Source organism: Scyliorhinus torazame, chromosome 4 (genome assembly GCF_047496885.1).
Source record: "Scyliorhinus torazame isolate Kashiwa2021f chromosome 4, sScyTor2.1, whole genome shotgun sequence".
Taxonomy (NCBI): domain Eukaryota; kingdom Metazoa; phylum Chordata; class Chondrichthyes; order Carcharhiniformes; family Scyliorhinidae; genus Scyliorhinus; species Scyliorhinus torazame.
In genome coordinates, this window is record NC_092710.1 from 298,344,875 (window position 1) to 298,371,469 (window position 26,595).

The 26,595-nt window shown below is 48.2% G+C and overlaps 1 protein-coding gene across 2 annotated transcripts in view; it reads right to left on the reverse strand.

Annotated features, from left to right (window-relative positions):
- Positions 1–1,392: 1,392 nt before the first annotated feature.
- ppil6 (peptidylprolyl isomerase (cyclophilin)-like 6) overlaps positions 1,393–26,595 on the reverse strand; it is a 103,817-nt gene continuing 78,614 nt past the window's right edge. Inside the window, exon 8 of one of the 2 annotated variants that reach the window (XM_072499987.1) lies at positions 1,393–1,814. In XM_072499987.1, the coding sequence (XP_072356088.1) occupies positions 1,781–1,814 (34 nt within the window). In that variant the 3' untranslated portion in view covers positions 1,393–1,780. Of the gene's footprint in view, positions 1,815–19,225; positions 20,760–26,595 lie in introns of those variants that run through there. The other variant, XM_072499988.1, reaches the window with a different exon arrangement.

Sequence of the window (26,595 nt, forward strand, 5' to 3'; positions counted from 1 at the left end):
AAATGCCCTCAATGTTGGCGAGTTCACTACTGTAGCAGGTAGGGCATTCCACGGCCTCACTACTCTTTGCGTAAAGAACCTACCTCTGACCTCTGTCCTATATCTATTACCCCTCAGTTTAAAGTTATGTCCCCTCGTGCCAGCCATATCCATCCGCGGGAGAAGGCTCTCACTGTCCACCCTATCCAACCCCCTGATCATTTTGTATGCCTCTATTAAGTCTCCTCTTAACCTTCTTCTCTCCAACGAAAACAACCTCAAGTCCGTCAGCCTTTCCTCATAAGATTTTCCCTCCATACCAGGCAACATCCTGGTAAATCTCCTCTGCACCCGCTCCAAAGCCTCCACGTCCTTCCTATAATGCGGTGACCAGAACTGTACGCAATACTCCAAATGCGGCCGGACCAGAGTTCTGTACAGCTGCAACATGACCTCCCGACTCCGGAACTCAATCCCTCTACCAATAAAGGCCAACACTCCATAGGCCTTCTTCACAACCCTATCAACCTGGGTGGCAACTTTCAGGGATCTATGTACATGGACACCTAGATCCCTCTGCTCAGCCACACTTTCAAGAACTTTACCATTAGCCAAATATTCCGCATTCCTGTTATTCCTTCCAAAGTGAATCACCTCACACTTCTCTACATTAAACTCCATTTGCCACCTCTCAGCCCAGCTCTGCAGCTTATCTATATCCCTCTGTAACCTGCTACATCCTTCCACACTATCGACAACACCACCGACTTTAGTATCTGACAGCCTACTTATAAAACCCTAATGACACTAATGTGGAGAGAGAGTATATGAAATCTGCCGTAACTCCAGCCGCTGTCCAGAAAGGTGTCAGGAACAGTTGTATGATAAAAAAATAAAATACCGCGGATGCTGGAATGAAATAACAGAAAATGCTGGAAAAACTCAGCAGGTCTTATAGCAACAGTGGAGAGAGAAGAGTTGTATGTCTGTGAGACTTCTGACATCAGCCAGACCTAAACATAAAAGATTTTTAGGGGATTAGGCAGGGTAAATGTTGGGAGGATGTATGGGAGAATGTAGGACCAGCAGGCATCGAAAAAGGGGGTGCTCATTTACGACTGATTTGAGGAAGAATTTCTTCTCAAAGCGTGGTGAGTCCTTGAACATTTTCAAGGCTGAGTTCGATAGTTTTTTTTAATAAGTTGAATTAAGGGTTACAAAGAGATAAGGTAGGACAGTGGACTTAGTGTTAGATCAGCCATGATCTTATTAAATGGAGCAGGTTCGAAGGACTGAATTGTCTACTGTTCCTATGGTCTTATTTGTGGGATTAAATATGAAGAAAATGCAATTTGTAAATTCTCTCACTCCACTTATATTCACGAGACTTGAGCCGGAGTTGTGGTACAATCATACAAAATTTTATTCAGTCTTCAACGTTACATGCTGGTATCGCTTCTTTCTCCTCACAATGCCTACAACCATCACAGCTTTGTTCAGAGGCAGGGTTGTGAGAGCGTTAGTTCCTTGCACGGATTGGTTGTAATATGATGCAGTGGGACAAAATCCTTCCCTTCGATTGGGTTTATCCCCCACTGATTGGGTTTATGTCTTAGCACAGTGGTTAGCACTGTTGCTTCACAGCGCCAGGAACCCAGGTTAGATTCCCGGCTTGGGTCACTGTCCGCGGAGTCTGCACATTCTCCCCATGTCTGCGTGGGTTTCCTCCGGGTGCTCCAGTTTCCTCCCACAAGTCCCGAAAGACGTGCTGTTAGGTGAACTGGACGTTCTGAATTCTCCCTCAGTGTACCCGAACAGGCGCCGGAGTGTGGCAACTAGGGAATTTTCACAGTAATTTCATTGCAGTGTTAATGTAAGCTTACTTGTGACACTAATAAAGATAAATATTATTATTGATCACATACAATCTATTGTGTATTCAGTGATGTTGGTTACGGAGTAACTGAACTTGTGCTGTTTTTTTTACATACACTTTAACTTAGTTCCATAACATCTGCTGCTGACCACAGCAGTTGTATACATTAATAACCATCTAGTTCTACAACACTGGTACCAGTATTAATGTTGGAGCAGGTAAGGTTATATTTTGACTGATACAAGATTGATAGCTCTTGGAAACTCCATGAATAAGTTGGACAGGTTTTGTGTAAGCAGTTCCCATTTAGCCTGGCTAGCTCAGCTGGTAGATAATAGGACTTATTCTCAGGGTTAAGCTTTCAAGCCTCAACATTGATATTTCATTTTAAATTCATTTTTCTGCTGATTTTATTTACCCGGATTGTGGCCTTAAACAAAATGTTACCATCAATTCTCCACATTAGAAGTTAGAAAATTTCCTGATTATATATCTTCTTCATCTACTGAATCGTCAGAAGCATGTTTTACAGAGGGAGAAGTAGCTAAATGGGAGGTGCATTAACTACAAGAACTTGCAATTGACACAGATGTAGAAATGGGTAACTTGAACTTTATTGTCAGTCTGTGTCAAACTGACCTACTGTTTTTATGCAGGCAGCTGACACTCTTGACACTGACAAAAACATCACATATATGCATGTGCAGGAAGTGCTTTCCCTAGTGTTATGGCACAAAATAACACACTATAAAAGAAAAGATACAATCCTAAAGCTGGTGCTCAGGGACCTGGGGGTATATATGCATACAGCATTAACCCTGGCAGGACAGGTTGGGAGAGGGGTTATTAAAGCATATGGCATTATTACCACGGACACAGAGTATAAAAGAAACTGGGTACCGGATTTAGGATGTGAAGGAGGTTGCAGTAAAGATTCAAAAGAGTACTCCCAGGGATGAGGAATGTCAGTTACGTAGGTCGAGTGAAGAAGATTTTCAGTTCTGAAGAAGTCACATTTGATTGAAGACTTTAACTCTGTTTCTATCTCCAGACTTGCCGAGCATTTCCAGCACTTTCTATTTTTATTTACGATTTTCAGCATCCGCAGTACTCATAGAATCCCTACAGTGCAGAAAGGGACCATTCGGCCCATCGAGTCTACACCGACCCTCTGAAAGCACACCCTACCTAGGCCCACTCCTCCGCCCTATCCCCGTAACCCCACCTAACCTTTTGGACACAGGGACAATTTATCCTGCCCACCCACCAATGCTGCATATCTTTGGACTGTGGGCGAAGTTAGAACGCCCGGAGGAAACCCACGCAGACACGGGGAGAACATGCAAACTCGATACAGGAAGTGACCCACAGTCGGAATTGAACCTGGATCCCTGGAGCTGTGAAGCAGCAGTACTAACCACTGTGCTACCGTGTCATCCACATGCCATTTGTCCAGACATGGGGAGGGGGTTGGGTCGGGTCCAGACATGGGGGATGTGTGTCGTTCAGATGGAGGGTTGGGGGACATCAAACCCGGTCAGGTCAGGGGCTTGCGATGCTTGGTTGAGGAGGGCTGTGGGAGTCCTCTGGGAGGGTCAGTGTGTGGGGTGTGTTCCATACTGGGTTCTTTAAAATAGTTACTCTGAAATTAGAAGTACTTTCGTTCCTGAGGGTTAATGGATCTGAGGTAAAAGTAACTACGGGTGTAAAACTGCAGATCTCTGAAGTGAGCAATTTAAATGGCTTTGTTGGATGGTTGCCAGTGCAATTGTCCAGGGGAAGTTAGCGTTTCTGGACAATTTCTGTGTCGATCCTTATGTGAGAACCTCCAAGAGGACAGCGCATCTTTGGGGTACCTCCAAAATGCAACGCTGGGGAGCCAGAAAGTTAAGTCCCCATATTATTGTAGAAGATGGGACTGTGCTCCTTAAAGAGAAGAGAAAACTGAGTGGGGATTTGATAGAGGTAATCAAAATCACGAAAAGTCAGGCCAGAGTAGATCGGGATAAATTGTTCTCATTGATGGAAGGATTGAGAACCATAGGGCACAGGTTTAAGGTAAAATATGCAATGGTGACATGAGGAATATCGGTTTGTTGCAACATGTGGTTTGGTGTGGAATGCACTGCTTAAGAGTGGGATGGAGGCAGTGTCAATTAGGGCTTTTAAATGGATCATTATCTGAGAAGGGAAAAAATGGACGCCAACAGGAAAAGCCTTGAGAGTAGCACTGAGTGAATTGCTCCTTCACAGGGCCAGCATAAGCACAACAAGCTGAATAGCCTCCTTCTGACTTGTAACCATTCTACAATTCTTTGGCCTGGTATGCCGATGGCTGTTTCATCATTTAGCATCCTGGTGAAAGGTGACAGATCCTGTTCTTGATATTTTTACTTATCTAACTTCCTGCAGTTGTGCAAGATAGCAACAACACAAAAAAACAACAAATCAAACTCAGGAAAAATAATGTCTGCATCTTGTTATGATCCCCGGAGAGACTTAACAATCAAAGAGAAATTCAAACACTCAGTGATCAACTGAAAGAACTATTCCACAAGATTTCATGTTTTTAAATACCATATATAAAACAAAATGAAACAAAATACCAGTCATTTAACACCATCTTAGACAATTATTTACACTTTTCACTGTAAGGTCTGGGACTTCCAAAGCTTCCTGTGCAGTGGCTTAAATAGCTCAATTTTCCTAGTCCGCAGTTGTCTCTCTGTATGGTTCCAAGCTCACTGCTTGCTTTTCTACGAGTGTTAATGTATATTTGTTACTCTTAACTCCAGGCTAGGCAAATCTTCCAACCTCTATTCCCTTACACACTCTGTCTCTAAACTGAACAGCTGACTGCCTGCTCATGTAAGCAAAAACACACACAGCCCATCCCCAATAGTAACATGGCATTCTTTGAATTTTTCAAACAAAAATGTAACCAGTTTTTACCTTCAAACAAACCCCTTTGATTTTGTGACCCAGATGACTAATTTATGCCTTTAATGGATATAATTGCCCGCTCTACAAACTCCCTGACCGGGATACTCCGGGTCTCCGCGCCAAAATCGCACTGGGTGCGGGGGGCGGAGAATGGGTCGTCAGACCCGCGATCAGGTCTGACACCTTCCCGCGATTCTCCGTGGATCAGAGAATCGCCACCAGTCGCGCAAGCGCGGTCGACGCAGCGCCGGTCGGGGGCCATTGAAAGAGGCCCCCCGCAGCGATTCTCCACCGGTAGCTGGCCAACTTCCCACTGGCGTGGTTCTAACATGGTTCCACCCGGCGGGCACTCGGAGTGGCGGCTGCCATGGCCGCCCTGGTGGGGGGGGGGGGGATCCGTCACCGGGGTGGGTCCTTCAGGACAGCCAGGGTTCTGATAGGGGGCCACCGATCGGCGGGCGCACGCAATCTGGGGGGGGGGCCTATATTGTTGGGGCCGGTCCGCTGTGTGGGTCCACCATGTTGCGCGGGGCCGCCACTGCAGACGGCCGCCGCGCGCATGCACGGATCCACGGCCGTAAGTGCAGGACCCCATATCGGCAGCCGGAGCTGCGCGGAGTACTCCGGTGCCCTGCTGGCCCCCTTCAGGTAAGTGAATCGCTGGGCCAAGGGGTCCGTTGACACCGGCGTGAAACACTCCGATGTTTACAACGGCGTCAACACTTAGCCGCCGTTTCGGAGAATCCTGGCCCCAAGTTCCACCAAGGAACTCCTTTGTTTACAAACGTGCTCATAATGACTGATCTTGGAACTGCATAAATAACTTAAATCCCTTATGAAAACAACTAGATTCGCTGTCCCTGCCAAAAACTCAAAGGTGGGTCATGCATTATTGAAGTTACGTTTTCTTCCCCCATCAAATTCTGGCATTAGATAATCACTTGAAACTCTAAAGACCCCAGGTCTGTTTGAATTACATTTCTTCAGGGTTTGTTAATCAGTTTCTCAACAGATGCTTCCATGGGCATCATTCTCCGACCCCCCGCCGGGTCGGAGAATCGCCGGGGGCTGGCGTGAATCCCGCCCCCGCCGGTTGCCGAAGTCTCCGGCACTGGATATTCGGCGGGGGCGGGAATCGGGCCGCGCCGGTTGGCGGGCCCCCCCCCGCTGGATTCTCCGGCCCGGATGGGCCGAAGTCCAGACGATAAATTGCCTGTCCCGCCGGCGTGGATTAAACCACCTTTTGAACGGCGGGACAAGGCGGCATGGGCGGGCTCCGGGGTCCTGGGGGGGGGCGTGGGGCGATCCCCACGGTGGCCTGGCCCGCGATCGGGGCCCACCGATCCGCGGGCGGGCCTGTGCCGTGGGGGCACTCTTTCCCTTCTGCCTCCGCCACAGTCTCCACCATGGCGGAGGCGGAAGAGACTCCCTCCACTGCGTATGCGTGGGAAACTGTCAGCGGCCGCTGACGCTCCCACACATGCGCCGCCCCGAGATGTCATTTCCACGCCAGCTGGCGGGGCAACAAAGGACGTTTCCGCCAGCTGGCGGGGCGGAAATTCCTCCGGCGTCGGCCTAGCCCCTCAATGTTGGGGCTCGGCCCCCAAAGATGCGGAGCATTCCGCACCTTTGGGGCGGCGCGATGCCCGTCTGATTGGCGCCGTTTTGGGCGCCAGTCGGCGGACATCGCGCCGTTTCGGGAGAATTTCACCCCATATATCTGACAATTTACACCTTATCCTAAAAAGTTAATTCCAAAACTAGTAGTTATACCTCTAACAAATGAATTTTGGAATCAGATATTCACAACACTATTTTGAAATCAGGGCGAATAGATCTGAGGAAAATATCAATCATGGCATTACATTTTAGACTTGAGTGGCCTGCTCCTGCTCTTATGTTATTAACTATTGGACTTCCGGTGATGGCCATGAGCTGACCGGTTGTATGAAAGGTGGCATCAGACACTTTGGTTTAGACATTTTAACCCCGCCAAACAGGCACCAAAAGTACAAAATGTTCCCCAGCTTAACCCCCATCTACTACTCAACCAACCAGATGCCAAGGAGCCAGCATTATGCCGCAAAAACAGCAAAATAGGGAGACCCAAGAACAGGGAGACCCAATAACAGGGAGCCCCGCAGCGAGGCCCAGGATTAAGCATGGCGGACCCAACAGATTCGGCAATGCCGGTCCAGCCAATGGAAAGCTGATGGAGTCCATCACAATGTAACTCTAGAAGGACAGAGAAGCGGTCAAAGAAAGCCTCATGGTGGCAGTAGAGGCCGCGTTAGCCCCCATAAAGGAAGCAATGGACAGAGCGGAGACTGGGTGCCCAAGAAGAAACAGTACAGGACCTGGAAAAGACAAACACGGACTGAGGGGGGGGGGTTAAAACGCCTCGCTCCAAGCCATGGTGGCAAGATTGGTTTCAACCCAGAAGACACTGAACGACCAGGGAAACAGGTCCCGCTGGCAGAACCTATGGATCGTTGGGCTACTGGAGGGCACAGAGAGGAGGAGGCAGCGATGCTCGGAAAACTGGTCGAGGAGGAGGGCTTCGCCAAGCATCCAGAGGTGGACCAGGCCCAAAGGTCACCTGACAGAGACCCAAGTCGGGAGAATCAGCGCGGGCAATGAGAAAAAGGCTCCACATATTCCAAGAGAAAGAATGGATTCTGAGGTGGGCAAAGAGCAAGCAGTCATGCATGTGGGAAGGACACACCGTTCGCTTATACAAGGACAAAGGAGTAGACCTGGCCTAGCGCCGGGCAGAATTTAATGGGGCAAAAAGCATGCTGTTTAAAAGCAAGGTGTGGATTGGCATGCTCTACCAGGCTAGTCTATGGGTCACATACAGAGACAAAGAACACTACTTTGACACGCTGGAGGAGGCAAATGGGTTTGTCCATAAGAATGAGTTTGGAATAAGCAGTGAGGGACAACAATCTCAATGCGTACCTTCACGATCCGGGGGGAAAGGGGTAACTGTACTTGGAGACACAGAGGGGGGGGTTGAGGAATCAGATTAAATGAACACAAAATAATCTGTGTCTCGAGGGGAGCCACCAAACTAGCGAGCAAGTTGGTGCACGGGAGTAAGAAGAGGGGGGAACCGCGATGGACCTTCCAGAAGGGAGGGAACACCTGGTAGGGAGTGGTAAACAATCCACGGAGGACAAGGAGCGAGTGGCTAGGGGGGAAAATAATGGTGGAAAAGGGAAGGGGGGGCCGCATGGGTAGAAGAGCGTAGGGAGGGGGGGTGGGAGGAGAGTAGAATGCTGAATACAACAGGTCACACGTGGAAATGGCTGAAAAGAAGAAGGCAATGGTGGCCATCTTGGATGGCTTACGAACAAAGGGAAACCCTGGCGTGCAACGGTTCGTCCATGAGGTAAGTATGGCTGACACCACAAAGTGGGGTGGGTGGGGTGGGGAGAGACAGAAACCCCCTATCAGAATAGTCACCTGGAACATGAGGGAACGACCGGTATAAAGATCCAGAGTCTACGCCCATCTAAAGAGCTTGAGGACGTGAGGTTGGAGACGGGCTGGGCCCAGTGCCCCCCATGGATGCTGGACACAGCCGTCCTCGTTAACAAGAGCCATCGATGGCTATGTAACCTGCAACCAAAACAGGGAAGTCTCACCATGTTCCGGGAGGCACTGAAGACAGTGATAAGAAGGGAAATAATAGCACTTAGAGACAGGAGGGAAAGGGTGGCCAGACAGAAGCTGATCAACTCTATATTGGAAGTCGATTGGAGGTACTCCATGGCCCTGACCGTGGAGCTGCTGGTGGAGAGGTAAAAGGTACAACTGGAATTTAACCTACTTTCCACGAGGAAAGAAGTGAACCAGCTCTGCCTGACACAGGGGACCTTTTATGATCTCCGGGACAAGGCCAGCTGCCTCCTGGCACACCAGCTGAGGAAGCAGGCTGCCTCAAGAGAGACAGCACAGGTTCAGGATGGGAACGGTAGGGTGGTCACAGCTCCAGGCGAGATCAACGAAGCCTTCGTGAACTTTTACCGGACCTGTATACCTCCGAGCCCCTGAAGGGGGACTCAAAGATGAAACAGATCTTCGATGGACTGGACATACCAGTCGTAGAGGAGGAGACAGACTGGAAGTACCGCGAGGGCTGGAAGAAATCATGGAATGTATGGAAGTCAGGGAAGGCACCAGGACTGGATGGGTTCCCAGTGGACTTCTGTAAGGGGTTTATAGCAGCACTGCCCCTCACATGCAGGTGATGTTCAATGACTCGCTGTTGAGAGTGTTTCTGCTACCCATGTCGGCACAGGCCTCGATCTCACTGTTCCCCCAAAATGACAAAGAGCTGACGGAATGCAGACCCCGTCTCACTCCTGAACACTGATGCCAAAGTTCTGGCAAGGCGATTGGAGAGCCACTTGCCAGAAGTGACCGCGGAAGGTCAGACCGGGTTTGTCAAGGGCAGACAGCTAACGACAAACATCAGACACCTGCTGAACATGATTATGACCCCCCACCCTGGGAGGGGACACCAGAAGTGATCGTCTCCCTGGACGCTGGGAAAACCTTCAAATGAGTGGAATGGAGGTACCCCATGGAGGTGCTTGAATGGTTTGGGTTTGGGCCAGTTTTCACCTCGTGGGTGAAACTCCTGTACAGAGCGCCCATGGCGAGTGTGCGAATGAACATCACCAGCTCTTGAGTATTTCTGGCTACACAGAGGCACAAAGCAAGGATGCCCGTTGTTCCTGCTGTTGTTGGCACTGGCCACGGAGCCATTGGCCATCGCTCAGAGCGGCGAAAGGGTGGATGGCCATCCAGAGAGATGGCAGGGAACACAGAGTCTCACTCTATGCGGATGACCTGCTGCTCTACGTGTCGAATCCCCTGGCCAGCATGGGCAATATAACGGAACTCCTGAGGGAGTTTGGAGCCTTTTCGAGATACAAACTAAACCTGAGCAAGAGCAAAATCTTCCCCGTGAACCCCTGGAGGGGAGGTGCAGAGCTGGAGACGTGGCCATGCAAACTGGCCCAAACCAAGTTCAGGTACTTGGGAATACGTATAGCTCATGACTGAACATGGCGCTTAAGTGGAGCCTGTCCAGCCTGGTGGAGGAGGTGAAGAGAGGCCTACGGAGATGGGACTTGCTCCCACTCTCCCTGGCAGGAAGAAAGAAGATGGTTAAAATGACCATGCCATCAAGGCAAAGTGGGAGGAAGAGTTGGGAGATGGTATGGAGGTGGGGTTCTGGTGTGAGGTGCTCCGGAGGGTGAACACCTCCACCTCGTGTGCAAGGTTGGGGCTGATACAGCTGAAGGTGGTGTATGGACACACCTTACAAGGGTGAGGATGAGCCGGCTCTTTGAGGGGTAGAAGATGTGTATGAATATTGCAGGGGGGGCCCCGCAAACCACATTCATATGTTTTGATCCTGTCCGAAGCTGGGGGATTACTGGAAGGAGGTGTTTAGGGTAATCTCTAAAGTGGTGCATGTGAAACTGAACCCGGGCCCTCGGGAGGCCATATCCGGGGTGTCGGACCAGCCGGGGCTGGAAACGGGCGCGGAGGCGGATGTCGTAACCTTTACCTCGTTGATCGCCCGATGGCGGATCCTGTTAGGGTGGAGATCAACCTCTCCACCCTGGGCCCTGGCGTGGCGGGGGGACCTGCTGGAATTCTCAATGCTTGAAAAGGTCAAATCTGAACTGAGGGGAAGGATGGAGGGGTTTTACAATTCATGGGCGTTATTCATTATGCACTTTCGAGAATTGGATCACATCGAACATTAGGGGGGGGGCGGCTGGCAGGGTTGGGGGAGAAGGACTGTATGTGTTAAGGGTGACTATGGGTGATTCCTGATTCCTTTTTGTCATTTGTTTATGTTAACATGTGGGCCAATGTCTGGGGTTTGGTGGGAGGATGGGATCGTTGTTATTGATATAGGGATTGACATTACATTCGTTATTGATTATTGTTTATTGTTGGGTGTAAATTTGGGAGAAAATGTGAAAAAGGAGAATAAAAAAATATTTAAAGAAAATAAATAAACGTGCTGCCATGGTTCCTCTTCCTATTCAGATCACTCCCAATCTTCAGCCCCAAAATCGTCCACCAGGATCATGGCCTTCGTCTGGGCGGGAAAGAACCCTAGGATACGGAAAACCGTCCTACAAAGAGGGCGGCATATGGGGGGGCTTGGCTCTGCCGAGCCTCCTATTCTATTACTGGCAGCAAACACAGAGAGGGTGCAGGGGTAGTTGAGGAAGCTGGAGGTGGAATGAGTCCAGGTGGAGGAAGCCCCCTATATGGGAATGTCCCTCTGGGTGTTGGCCGCCGCCTCACTCTCATCCCCCCAGCCCAACACTCGAGCATCCCGGTGGTAATACCCACATTACAGACCTGGAACCATGTCAGGCGATAATTTAATCTGGGTGACATGTCTGTGCGGGCCCCATCTGCAGGACCCACAAATTTATCCTGGCCAAAATAGAAGCCACTTTCAAAACATGGAGAGAGGAGCGAGGGGTAATGACGGTAAGAGACATGTATGGGGACGGCAGAGTCACGATCCTGGGGAGCTAACAGAGAAGCTCTAGATCCCGATTGGGAACGAGCTCCGGTACCTGCAGGTGCAGGACTTCCTCCGCAAAGAGACCACAATGTTCCCCCAGACACCCAGACACACCCTACTGGACAGACTACTAGTGCCGGACTTGCTAGGGGACGGTAACTGTGGCGACACATACGGACGATTGTTAGTAGACCTAGAGGTTGTTGGTTCTAAAGTGGACTGACGCAACTACAACACTGAGCGAGCGCAACAGTCTCAAAGGTTTAAAAAGGGGGTGTCGTTCAGCTTAATCATAAGATACTTATGAATTAATCATAGAATTTACAGTGCAGAAGGAGGCCATTTGGCCCATCGGGTCTGCACCTGCCCTTGGAAAGAGCACCCTACTTAAGTATTCCCATAACCCAGCAACCCCACCTCACCTTTTTGGACACTAAGGACAATTTATCATGGCCAATCCACCTAACCTGCACATCTTTGGACTGTGGGAGGAAACCGGAACACCCAGAGGAAAACCACGCAGACTTGGGGAGAACGTGCAGACTCCGCACGGACAGTGACCCAAGCCAGGAATCGAACCCAGGTCCCTGGCGCTGTGAAGCAACAGTGCTAACCCCTGTGCTACCGTGCCGCCCATTTCAGTCCATCTTATTTCATCCACTTAAAAAGATCCGACTAATCATCCAAATGTAACATTCAATTGTTTTTTCAAATTGTTCCAGTGTCTTTACCTCCAGTACTTTACGCCATGATCACACAGTGGAAAAGAATGAACTGATGCTAGTCTTAAAATGACCATTTAACAGTTAAAACCTGTACCCTGTGTTCCCGCAATTTAAATGGATATTCTGGTTTTATCTTCAGCATTGCATCAACAACCTTCCGTACATCTAAAAGATCACCTCTCAGATAACTTTCTCTCTAGGTTAAGACAGCCAAGTTTCTAAAGTCTTTCTTCCCTAGGGATCAAGATTATGGATCTTTTCCGTATTACCTGCTGTCCTTAAATGCTCCCTTGTTTCTAGATTACCAGAACTAGTCATTATTCAAGTTGTAGTCACTGAAGTGCCATATATATCACCACCTCCTTGATTTACATTCTACTCTTAAGGCCATTTACATCAACATTTTATTTCTTACTGCTTTGCATTTATTGGAAATGTTTAATGTAGAGTCTACAACACTCCATTTGTCTCTTTCAGCTTCATTCTATGTCAGCACTGTTGATAAGAGTAGATGAAGTAGTCAAAGAGTTATAGAGAACCTGGGCATATTGGCAAGTGATTAAATTAAAACCAGTACATATTAGTGAAAGGTCCTAAACATTGCAGTTAACTGAAGGACTACGTTAGTGAGTGGTGTAGAACTGTCTGGGGAGAGGTTGATAGAGTTCTGGGAGTGATCATAAATTCAAATCACTGTGGCCAGATACTGCAGACAAGAATTAACAAATTAAACAAGATGCTCAGCTAATCGATAATAAATAACGCTGTAGCTGTCTATAGTGGTTTGTGAGGCTGGAGCTTAATAATGTCACCAAGACTCAAGAGGTCCATGCTGCAGTATTCGTCCAGGGCCTCCTTGCTTTGGAGGGAACTCTGCCATCAACTGCAAAGAGTGCACAGAAGTTGATACTTCTGTAAATGTGCTACAAACAACATGTTTATCACTTGCTTGATCCACGTGGGACTGCCTGGTGGTGCCTGTTTAGATTGGAGGGATAACAGAATCAGTCTACAGAAAGACTCGTCCCTGTCCCAGATGTAGTCCACAGGTTACCCCGCAGCAAATGGCCCACCTCTATGGACACTGCTGTTGTGAAATGTGGACAGATAAGCCTTTTGTGGGAAAGTCTAGAAAATGAAACATTCTCACAGGCTGCAGGTTTTGTTGGCCTCTGATAACTCCTCACCGTCCTCAGTAGAAGCACTCTCCCCTCTGAGTCAGAAGGTCATGCATTCAAGGCCTACCCCACGTTACACCATCACAGCCAATCCTTCAATACTGTCAATGGTGTCATCCTTCAGGCAAGACCTTAAACCAATGCTTTGGTGGCCTGGCCAACGTTTATCTCTGAATCAACAACAAAACTGCCACATTGCTGTTAGTGGGATACTGATGTTTGAAAATTAACTGCTGTACTTGCCAAACTAAGTGATTACATTTCCAAAATAATTCATTGATTCTAAGATACTTTGTGTCACCCTGAGAGTGTGAAAGAGATTACGTAAATATTAGAAAGCATAGAAAGGTCACAGCACAGAAAGAGGTTATTCGGCCTATCATGTCTATGGTGGCTTAAAAGAACCCAGCCGCCAATTTTCATCCCACCTTCTAGCAGCTGGTCCGTGGCCTTGCCGGTTACAGCACTCCAGGTCAGCACTCCAGGTCAGATCCAGCTACCTTTATACAATTTGAGGGTTTCTGCCTCAACCACCAATTCAGGCAGCGAATTTCAGACACCTACCACCCTCTGGGTGAAAAAAGTAAGAAGTCTTACAACATCAGGTTAAAGTTCAACAGGTTTGTTTTGAATCACTAGCTTTCGGAGCACTGCTCCTTCCTCAGGTGAATGCGCAGGAAGGAGCAGTGCTCCGAAAGCTAGTGATTCAAAACAAACCTGTTGGACTTTAACCTGGGGTTGTAAGACTTCTCACTGTGCTCACCGCAGTCCAACGCCGACATCTCCACATCATGGGTGGAAAAATACTTTCCTAATATCCCCTCGAATACTTCTACCATTGACCTTAAAAACTGTGTTAAATAAGGTAACTAACTCAAATGTTCCTTCTTTTCTTGAAAACTAATGTTTGCAACCCCTTAATTATACATTTTCAACATAATTAAATATCACCATTTAAAATTCCAGCAGCAAAATATATTGCATTTATATAACAGCTTCAATGTAGATAATTATCCAAAGGAACTTCACTGCAGTTTATTCACAACTTGATGTTGAATTAATGGTCTGACAACACAAACACAGTGGAGAGAGTAATCACTTCAGTTTTAACTCGGCTACCGTGCCATTTGCACCAGTCATTTTTCCCTTCTTCCTGTGATCTGGAAGCTCACACACATTAATACCAGTCGAACACAGCTAAAGATTTCAGAATGTCAAACTTCACAGTAGACATTTCATTGAAGTGCAGTTGAATAACAAGGTTTTGCAAAGTGGTTACTTCAATTACCTCCAACTCCTACCACTACATATGCAACCCAATAGTTTAACAAACATTTTAAACAGGTAGGATTTCACTCCAAATTGTCTGGGAAGGTAAGGGTTCAAGATCAGTTATTTGAATTCACTTTGTTTTTAAATTTTCCACCTTTTTCTCTTGATATAATTGGTAGTGAGTGATTTCACTGTGGATGATTACCGCCCTATCTTTGCTTGACATTTAGGCGGGCTTATTAGCAGAGATTCACTTGGCAGCACTCGGCACAAGCTATTTCCTAGCTAATAGTTTCCAATATTTCCTTTCCTTATGAACCAGACTCGCTGCCACTGAAAAGAACTGAGTTGACAGTCAAATAAATATTAAGCGATAGGTCAAATTAAATATTGCTTTAATTTCAAATCCCACAGACCCTCCATGGTTTAATCATGAGATGCCACATATTGGCCCCAAGATTTGCTGTCAAAGTAACAGTGACATTAACGGCACTTGTTATCTATGTGCAAGTGTATGCAACTTCAGGCAAGGACAGCTAAGCAGAAATACAATAGTTCCTGTCTCAGTTGCATTGTTCTGTTTTGGGCTTTGTGAAAACAACATCTCGATGTCTGCCTCACTATTGAAATATATTGAAGTTGATGTACTTGGGCAGTCGATACAAACTAAACCCGCCACAGAAAGTGGTCCATTTCAGTATGCTTTAGGGGTGCGATTCACCCAAATGGGTGCAGAGTCCCATAGTGAGCGCATTTAGCCGTATGTTTCCCAGCGCTCTCAGCGCCAAGAAACACATGGCTATTAAACGCTCTATTCGCCAGAACTCCCCAGTGTAGCGAGAGATCGGGATGCCATTTTTAAATGGCGTCCCGATCTCTGAGGCCCCCAAAACAATCCCCAACATTTCCCCACCCAGCCCGAACGCACTATGGGAGGGTCCCTGCCTCCCCAACACCCAGGCAAGGCACCTCCAGCCCAGTCGTGCACACGCAAAAAATGCCAGCTTGGTGCCACATGGGCACTGAAGATGTAACTAGTAGAGTTGAGCATGGAAAACCAGTGTATGTGGTTTATTCAGAAGGTTTTCGACAAGGTCTCACATAGTAGATTAATATGTAAAGTTAAAGCACATAGGATTACGGTATTGTCTTGAGATGGATTAAAAAGCTGGTTTGCAGACAGGAAGCAAAAAGTTGGAATTAGAACATAAGAACTAGGAACAGGAGTATGCCACCTGGCCCCTCTAGCCTGCTCCGCCATTCAATGAGATCATGGTTGATCTTTGTGGACTCAGCTCCACTCTCCGGCCGTACACCATATCCCCGAATCCCTTTATTCTTTAGAAAGGTATCTATCTTTTTCTTAAAAACTTTTAAAGAAGGAGCCTCAACTGCTTCACTGGGCAAGGAATTCCAGAGATTCACAACCCTTTGGGTGAAGAAGTTCCTCCTAAACTCGGTCCTAAATCTACTTCCCCTTATTTTGAGGCTATGCCCCCTAGTTCTGCTTTCCCCGACCAGTGGAAACAACCTGCCCGCATCTATCCTATCTATTCCCTTCATAATTTTATATGTTTCAATAAGATCCCCCCGCATCCTTCTAAACTCCAATGAGTACAGTCCCAGTCTACTCAACCTCTCGTCATAATCTAATCCCCTCAACTCTGGGATCAACCTAGTGAATCTCCTCTGCACTCCCTCCAGTGCCAATATGTCCTTTCTCAGGTAAGGAGACCAAAACTGAACACAACACCATATACAATTGCAGCATAACCTCCCTAGTCTTGAACTCCATCCCTCTAGCAATGAAAGACAAAACTCGATTAGCCTTCTTAATCACCTGTTGCACCTGCACACCAACTTTTTGCGACTCGTACACCAGCACACCCAGGTCCCTCTGCACAGCAGCATGTTTTAACATCTTACCGTTTAAATAATAATCCATTCTGCTGTTATTCCTCCTAAATGCATTATCTCCAAATTTGAAGAATATACAAAGTTGAGTGGGAGGGTGGGCTGTGACGAGGATGCAGAGATGAATCAGCAGTATTTGGACAGGCTGAGTGAGTGCGCAGATGCATGGCAGATACAGTATAAAGTGGACAAATATGAGGTTACCCGCTTTGGTAGCAAAATAGGAAGGCAGATTATTATCTGAATGGGTGTAAATTGAGAGAGGTGGGTACTCAGTGAGATCTCGGTGTCCTTGTGCATCTGTCGCTGAAAGCAAGCGTGCAGGTACAGCAGGCGGTAAAGAATGCAAATGACTTGTTGGCCTTCATAGCGTGAGGATTTGAGTATAGGAATAGAGATGTTTTACTGCAATTGTATAGGGTATTGGTGAGGCCACATCTGGAGTATTGTGTGCAATTTTGGTGTCCATCTGAGCAAGGATGTTCTTGCTATGGAGGGAGTGCAGCAAAGGTTTACCAGGCTGAATCCTGGGATGGCGGGACTGTCATATGAGGAAAGACGAAATCGTTTAGCATTATATTCACTGGAGTTTAGAAGAGTGAAAGGGGACCTCATAGAAACTTGCAAAATCCTAACAGGATTAGACAGGGTAGATTTATGGGCAGCACGGTAGTACAGTGGTTAGCACAGTTGCTTCACAGCTCCAGGGTCCCAGGTTTGATTCCCGGCTTGGGTCACTGTCTGTGTGGAGTCTGCACGTTCTCCCCATGTCTGCATGGGTTTCTTCCGGGTGCTCCGGCTTCCTCCCAAAGTCCAAAGATGTGCAGGGTAGGTGGATTGGCCATGCTAAATTGCCCTTAGTGTCGAAAACGTTTGGGTGGGGTTACTGGGTTATGGAGTTACGGGGATAGGTGGAGGCGTGGGTTTAAGTGGGGTGCTCTTTCCAAGGGCCAGTGCAGACTCAATGGGCCGAATGGCTTCCTTCTGCACTGTAAATTCTATGATTCAGAAAGAATGTTCCTGATAGTGAAGGAGTCTAGAACTAGGGGCCATAGTTTGAGGATAAGGGGTAAACCTGGCAGATAGGGTGCAATGTTGGTAAATGTGAGGTCATCCGTTTTGGTAGGAATAATAGCAAAATAGACTATTATTTAAATGGTAAAAATATTCAGCATGCTGCTGTGCAGCGGGACCTGGGTGCTCTTATGCAAGAATGGCAAAAGGTTGGCTTGCAGGTGCAGCAGGTAATTAAGAAGGTAAATGGGATTTTGTCCTTAATTGCTAGAGGGATGGAGTTCAAACATGGGGAGGTTATGTTGCAGCTGTATTGGGTGCTGATGAGGCCACACCTGGAGTACTGTGTACAGTTTTGGTCTTGAGAAAGGATGTACTGGCACTGGAGGGGGTGCAGAAGAGATTCACTAGGTTGATTCTGGAGTTGAGAGTGACATGTATTTTTTTCTTCGAACGGAGATTTTTTTTTCTTTCTCCCTAAACATTACCGCTTTAGAAACCAGCCCTGGTACCATGTGCTGTTCTCTGCTTTACCTGGATGGCTTGGATGCATCGTGTTGAACAAAGAACAAGCTTTGTTAATGAACAAAACTAATTTATTAACACTACTAAATAAGATTCATAAATATTCGCGTACGGAAGGCCGCCTTGGAGAACGCTTACCCCGAGATCAGAGGCTGAATGCCCTTGACTGCTGAAGTGTTCCCCGACTGGAAGGGAACATTCCTGCCTGGTGATTGTCGCGCGATGGCCGCTCATTCGTTGTCGCAGCGTCTGCATGGTCTCGCCAATGTATCACGCTTTGGGATATCCTTTCCTGTACACGTGACAACGCAGAATCGTCGAGCAGAAACTTATAGCCAAGTTCTGCACACTTGAGTGCGGCCTCAACCGGGACCTGGATTCATGTCGCATTACATTCATCCCCCACCATCTGGCCTGCAAAATCCTACCAACTGTCCTGGCTTGACACAATTCACACCTCTTTAACCTGGGGTTACCCCATTTCTGGATCTGTAAAGATTTAATCACCTGCTAATGCTCGTATTCCAAGCATTGTCTGGCATCTTTGAATCTGTCTATATATATGTTTCTGGAACTTACCTCTTCATTCACCTGAGGAAGGAGCAGCACTCCGAAAGCTAGTGATATCGAAACAAACCTGTTGGACTTTAACCTGGTGTTGTAAGGCTTCTTACTGTGCATGAATACAGTCTATTCCAGCTCTGCAGTTTGCAAATTGCAGGATCTGCTATCTTTAAACTTGGCTTCCACATTTCGAGTTTTTAAAAATAAATTTAGTGTACCCAATTCCTTTTTTCTCCAATTAAGCTGCAATTTAGCATGGCCAATCCACCTACCTTGCACATCTTTTTGGGTTGTGGGGATGAGTCCCACGCAGACACGGGGAGAATGTGCAAACTCCACACGGCAGTAATTCGGGACCGGGATCAGACCCGGGTCCTCAGTGCCGTAGGCAGCAGTGCTAACCACTGCGCCACCGTGCCACGCTCACAATTTGAGTTTTTATCCATGTTCATGAAAAGTATTTATCAATATTTCTGTGATAATCCTGGAGGTCATGGGTCACCTGACCACAGGGTGTCCTCTAAGGATGAAGTTGACAAGCTAATTTCAGTCTTCACACACATCAGGTGTGCCTCACCTGCCATAAGGGCAAGCCAATTGCCTAATCAGGTCCCTGACTCTTTGTTAGCGGGAATGAATCACAAAGAATCACTCAACACTCGGGTCTGCTTCATCCATCAAATGGTTTATTTAACACCAGCGGGAATAAGCTGCTGTACACACTATGCACTTCTCTCTCCGCCGAGTATAGGAAATCATTTATGCAGTTATGGAAACAGCTCATCAGTCCATTTTGGCTGGATACAGCTCAATAAAAATTATTGGTTGCTAGGCAACATGGGCTGTGTGGTCTGCTCAGCAACAGATGAAAGCCCACCCTTATCAACTGTCCTTCGGTTTGTGACACCGAAAGACTGGGACTTCCTTAGCATAACCTTGTTACGGACTGACGCTACAAGCAGCATTCCTCAGAGGCAGCTGGTGATAAGGGATGTCCCGCTGCATAAACCATTCCCATGTATGTCTGTGGGAACTAACAAGGTTTCACAAATGGCCAAGTAGGTTAGTCATAAGCCCCATGATGCCTCACAAACTGCTATGCTTCCCTTTGAAGCAGGATTTAGGATTATATATTGTTAGCGTGTGTCTATGATTATATATCTATATAGTTAGTATGTGCGCATGATTATTATATATGGTTAGTGCATGTGCATTGTTAATATGTACCTGTGGTTAGTATACATTGATATGCATTCAACACACACACACATACATATATTGCAGGTGCCTCTGACCTGGTCCCATGCTTACGCCTTCCACGATGAGTCAATTGTGCCAATTTGCTCAGCATCGCAATGCCACGTGTTATGACACTCTGGGCCTAGCATGGTCAATTCCAGTCCTACTTGACCTGGAGTGGCAACACAGTTGAAATTAACTTTTATTTTAAAATACCCGATGTCTTCGGCTGCCCAGTAACCATTGTCACCAGGTTTGTAAATGCAAACTTTTAAACAATTAACCTTTTATCATTAACAGTGACTATAATTAAAATAGGCAACAAATACAACTAGTTAACTACTATCTAATCTCCAAATTCCCCATCTCGCCCCCTTTTTAACTTGCCCCACCCTCCATACACACACACAGACAAACAAACACAGAGGGGAAAGAGGGGTGTAAAATGATGATGAAGGTAAAAGGATCAGAATCTTTGTTACAGATGAACTCTTTCAGTTAGTTTCTTCAGTCTGAGCTCTCAGATGGATGTTAATGTTTCTTTTAGCTTGTAATGGTTTCCACTGTAGACTCACAGAAACAACATGCACCCAACATTCGAGAGACAGCGAGACAGCTCCTGTTTTCAGGGTCGAGAAGATTCTGCCTTCAGACAGTAGGCAGCAGAGCAGAGCGAGAGAGCTGCTTCCACCTTGAGGGTCCAGTTGCTTCTCCTGAGTTTTCTCCAAAAAACCCCACCTAACAGGAACCAATCGCTATCAGTTGCTGGGCAGAATACTGTCCCTGGCCAATCCATTGGCCACCAGCCATCCAATCAAAATGAACTCCTCCGATCTCTTGGGTGCCATAAAGTCTGGTTCTTCTGCCCAAAGTACAAACCTTTATAACACAGTGTACTATTTTGACATTAAGTTCCTTACTTCCTCTGCTCGATTTAAAGGTATGTCTCCATTCACGATCTATGGACCAAAAATCATAAAGACAAAATAAAAGAAATAGAAATGAAGGGAATCAACAGGAAGAGTCCTCTCCCGTGAGGTTAGACTGCAGATTGAATTAACTCAACTCCTCACCCATGGAGGGGACATGCGGACCGCTGAGGCTCTCAAGGGTTGAAGTGTTTCATTCAGGTGGATTTGAGAGGGGAACTGTGGGAAAGTGGCTATTTTGTAACGGGTAGAGAGTGAGGCTCAATGGAAAGGCGCTCACATAATGGATGTACACAGGTGAATGCCCCAGATCCAGAGAGCCCTGAGGGTCAGGGCGTTGTCATCACTCACTGTGATGTTCTTTTCCTTTCAGTTCTTGATTCTGGATAATCATGGAGCCAGTTGTGCTGGCAATTCTTTTCATTGTTATCGGGCAGCTGCACGCGGCCAAGAACAGGGCCCTGGGGGAGAGGGAGGCAGGGCCCGTTGACCTTCTGCGAGCAGAGCCACAGATGGTGGAGCCTAGGAGAAGACACTACTGCCATGGGTATACCGACATAGAACCTCCTACCTCCAGATGTCAGAGATCCTGTGCCGGAGATGATGCTGTCTGTCCTGGGGATGGTGGACCACCTGTGCCAGGCAATGCACCCATGTCCATCCGCGGGTCGCGACCCGCAGTTTGGGAAAACTCTGGAATATACAATGAGTTTTCCCACTGTTGGTGCAGAAGGGATTCTCTCCAGTTTTCTTGCTGGGGCCAACATTTTGAAAAAACATGGTAATATCCCGCCCACTATATCTGTGGGAAGTGGGGTTTCCTCTCTGAACTGATCCACATCTTCCAGATTTGTTAGTTGAGCATTTTCAGAGGATGCACAAGGAAACCAATTAATTCTACCTACCCACCTAATGATGGATGGGAAAGGCAGATGATCAGTCAGATTATCAATTTAAGTAGATTCAATTAGAGATCCTGTACCACTGTCTGTGACTCTGGCTAATTGTAAAATTGGTCAATACAACTGTCAGCTTGGAGAATAGATCAATGCCGCATGGCTTTAGGTTATTGATTAAAGAGTTTTAATAAGGACCTGCCCAATCAATATTTAATTATAAAAGCTATTGAAGTGCTGCATCAATGATTTGTGTTTTCTGATCATGCCTTTTGGGTCAATACAGGGGTAACTTAGTACTTTCAACAGTAACATACAGTTCCAACAGTCAAGGGACACAATAATAAACTTCCTAATTGACAATCAATTGGGAAGTGCACCAGTGTATTAACACCTTATTGTAACCGCACAGCAGAATTTGATTTACAAATAAAACCACCCAAGGCAGTTACAGCTTCTAATGCTGTCTGAGAGGAGTTTGCATGTTCTCCGGTGTCTGCGTGGGTTTCCTCCCAGTCCAAAGATGTGCAGGTTAGGTGGATTGGTCATTCTAAATTGCCCTTAGTATCCAGAGATGTGCAGGTTGTGTGGGTTTACAGGGAGTGGGCCTAGTTAGGGGGGCTCTTTCGGGGAGTCGGTGCGGACACAATGGGCCAAATTGCTTCTTTCTGCACTGTAGGGATTCTATGATTCTATTCTATGGTTCTACGGCAAGGGAGATTGGGCGGATGAAGAATTTGGGGATAGAGTGATCACAGTGGGAAGATGAATGGGGATTTTGAGGCCTTCTATCGGGGACTGGGGGAGATGTCGTGCCAAATCAGGCATGAGCGATTCTTGGATGGCCTGAATTTTCCGGTGGTGGAGGAGGGGAGGTGCAGGGGTTGGGTGCCCCGATTGAGCTGGGAGTGTGATAGGGTGCATGTGTTCGATGCAGTCTGGGAAGACCCCGGGTCCAGACAGATTCCCAGCTGCATTCTATAAAAAATATGTCACAGAATTGGGGCCGCTTTTAGTGGAGATGTTTAACAAGTCGACTGGCATGGGGATCTCCCGCCCACAGTGACACAGGCATCAATTTAACTTTTTTTGAAGAAGGATAAGGACCCAGAGGATTGTGGACCATATTGTCCGATATTGCTGTTGAAAGTAAATGCAAAATTATTGGCTACAACACACATGGAGGGTTGAGTGCTGGCGGTGATAGATGAGGACCAAACGTGGTTTTGTGAAGGGGTGGTAGTTGTCAGCTAATATTAGGAGGCTGTTAAATGTGATTATGATGCCCTTGGTGGGTCAGGAAACAGAGGTGATAGCGTCCATGGATGTGGAGAAGGCGATTGATGAGGTTAACTGGGATTGTTTGTTCGAGGAGATGGGGTGGTTTGGATTTATTTGGGCAGGGGTTCATGGATTGGGTTAGGTTGTTGTTTCATAGGGCCCCCACGAATAATATTAGTTTGGGTTGTTTCCGTTTGCACCAGGGAACGAAGCAGGGGTGTCCGTTGTCTCCGTTGATTCTTGTGTTGGCGATCGAGCCTATGGCAATGGCACTTAAGGCTTGGGGGGGTAGGGAGGGGGGTGGAGTGGTATTGAGAGGCAGGGTGATGGAGCATCAAGTCTCCTTCTCTGCGGACAATCTTGCATTGACACCGCTGTCGTGGCACCAGAGCATGGCATTCTGCCGGGTGCCCACGCCAGCCATGATTTTGACCTCACCGCCTATTCTCCGCCCAATCGCCTTTTCTGATTTCTGTGTCGGTCAATGGAGTTTGCAATCCACCCAGTTGGCAATCAGCCATGAGTTTATTAAATGCTGAAACAGGCACACGGGACTGGATGGCCTACTCCTGTTCTTTGTATTTAGTCCCTGAGCCATGTCCTCTGCCTCCACAATGTGATCTGCCTTTTTGATCTCTAATCAACCCCACCCTTCTTTCGAATATCATGTTATAATATATTTGTTCATAAAGGACCTGTGGGTTTACTTTTATGATACCCACTAACCATAAGAAATAGGACCTGACAGTGTCTTGAACTGCCTATTATCATCCAGTTACTGTGCCCTTCTTTTGTACTTCTCCAGTTCCCTGTACTTTCTGTAGTCAGCTTTATTCTGTGCTGCATTGTGACCTTAACATATGTCATAAGCCTCCTTCGTTCCATTTATAAGCTCTGTGGGCTAAGTGTGTGGTAGCGAACAGAAATCACCACGAGCTTCCTGGCACTCAGCCCAGTGAGTTCAATTCAATGTTAATTGATCCATTTAACGAGGCCTCACGGGCTTCTCACCGCAAATGAAGGCTCACCAGCTGATTCGCCGGGACCTGCTTGCCAGCCCCCTGCTAACAAGGTCGAGCAGCACTTAAGCTGCACTTGCCCAGCCAGCTCGCAACAATGGCACCGTGGAGGTACCGGCCCCACTAACATGTCCCACCGAGGAATGTCTCTCTGCGCTGGTGGAGGGTGGGGAAGGCAGCTGTGCCGTGACTATAATGGTGGCATCCTCTGGGCTCTCCTCCGAGGTGGTCACCTGGGAGGCAGGAGAGGGAGCTGCCCGGGATGGGCCGGTGCCGTCGGCTGGAGGACCTGCGGGAGAATGGAGATGTGGTCAGTGGGAGGGATGGGTCAGTCAGTAAGGCAATAACAACTCACGTTTGACAGGTCCTCCGGGTGGAGTCTGGTGGTTCCTCACCTCTGCGGCATCCACCAGCCTCTGCGTGGGTGACCGCCCTGTCTTCGCCGACCCCAGTTATCTCCAGAGCCCACTCCTCGAAGGAGGTGAGGATTCTTAAGTCCGGCACCACTCCGCCAGTCTGGACGAATATGGCAGAGAGGAAATACAGGAACGCGTCGTTAGCCACATGCGTGGTTCATAGTGTTGGGAAGGGGGCTGTGAAGGGAGGGTGGGGGGAGGGGTTTGAAGGGGGAGGAGTGTGGAGGGAGGGTGGAGGGTTGCAAGGGGAGTTGGGGGGTGGATGCAACCTTGAGAGGGGGGGGTGGCGTTCTCCTGGTCACACACCCTGAGCTCACAGCTGCCGCCACCTCATCCCAGGCAGCTCTGGCTGCCCTGTGGCTCGCCCTCCGGGACCTTCAGGGGAACAGGACATCCTTCCTGGCCTCCACTGCGTATAGGGCATCGTCCAGATGGTGCGGACCATGGGGAGCTGCCAGTGCTGTCAGAGCCAGATGATGCAGGGGCAGCTGGAGCTCAAACCAGCTGCCCCTTGTTGTGTTATGCTGCTTCGTGTAGCATAAGTTGCTTCCTTGATGTATGCTTTGACAAAGGAAGCTCAGACTATGAAATGAGTTCAACTTGTTTCTTGAACTATTAACACAGTTCTTAAATGAGTTTGACTCTCTGCTAATCTAACTGTAGTAACTCAGTCTATCTTTACCAGCCTGCTCTAAGCCACGTGCTGGGTGTGATGCTGTTGATCAACCCTGATGTACTCTCTAGATGTCTGTCTGTGGAAAGAGGCAGAGCATGTGTGCCCTGTCCTTTTATATGGGTTGTAAATGCCCCCTTGTGGTAATGCCACCTCTGGGTGTCCTGATTACCGATTGGTTATGTCCTGTTGTAATGACCCATTGGCTGTATGTCTGCATGTCATGACATGTCTGGTGCTCCCTCTAGTGGTTACTTAGTTGTAGTGTATTTACATTAACCCCTTGTGTATATACAGTGATGCATATCACCACACCCCTCTGTCCCAAGGTGAACCTCAGGGCCCTATAGGCACCGAGTGGAAAGGAGGGTGCTGAGTGCCAACCCAGACCCGTCTCATGGAATGGCAAAGGTGGCCACCAGCTCCCCCGATTCCAACTCTCTGATGAGGCTGCCACTCGAAGTCAGCACACGGGACATTGCGATATGGCTGTGCATGTGTGCCGACAAGTGGGCCGGGGTCCTCCAGACTCAGAGCGCCCCAGAGGACGCCCGTCAGGGGCCTTGGAAGCTGGCTGCCTTGATCTCAGATGTGCATCCTGGGAAGACACCTGGATGCAGCGGTAGAGCTAGGGGGGCCAAGCACGTTGGGGATCATGGAGGGCACTGGGGAGGGGGTAGGTAGGGGGTAGGGAGGGGGGTTGGGGGCTGGCACCATTGGGAGAGTGGAGACTTGTATTACACATTAAACACCCCTGTGCACAAACAATATGATGCCTCTGTCACTTTGTTCTGCAATGCGGGACGACCTCCGAACCCTTTGCCCATGTCTCCAGGTACCTCCGCCTTCCCGTGGCACCCACCCACCCTCCGGCCTTGGACATGTCCCCGGAGCTGTGTCCCATCCCCAGGGTGTTCGGATGTTGGCTGTTGCGTGTGTGGTGTTGCCTCCCGCAGTGTTCAGGCACAGTGTCCACGCATCAAGGTGTGATTGGGATGCTAGGCAATAACTCCCACATACTACATGGCCCGCCCACCCACGGGGATTCACTTGGGATGTGTGAAGTGCCCACTTAACCTCGATTGGCAATTCCCGATTAGCAATAGTCTGCAGCCATATGCCCAGAGGCCTCGGCAGTCAGCAGGGTTTATGTGTGGTCATTGGGGCAGACGGGTAGGGACAAGGGTTGCCCCCGAAATGGGTAAACATGATCCAGGGGTTGGCATGTTGGTGCAACAAGCGGTTTCCTCCTAGTTGCCCCCCAGCATCTACCCTCCACCCTCCCATGGCGGCCCACCCCTGCGGAGGGTCTCCCACCCCCAGCCAAGGGTCCCCCGTCCCCTGCCGGGTACTGGGGTGGCAATCCCAGCATCCCTGGGCGCTTTGACTGTGATACTCACTTCCTCAGCTCCCCACAGAAGCCCTTCCGCCAGGTTCACGTCGTTCAAAAGGAGTACTAATCGGCGGCAGCGAGACCACTTGCTGGGGAGGCCGCTGAATGACGGGAGGCCGTTGGTGATGGGGTGGTTCCCGTTAATTGTATGGAAATGGGTCTCAAGGAGTGATATTTGGTTTATCGCC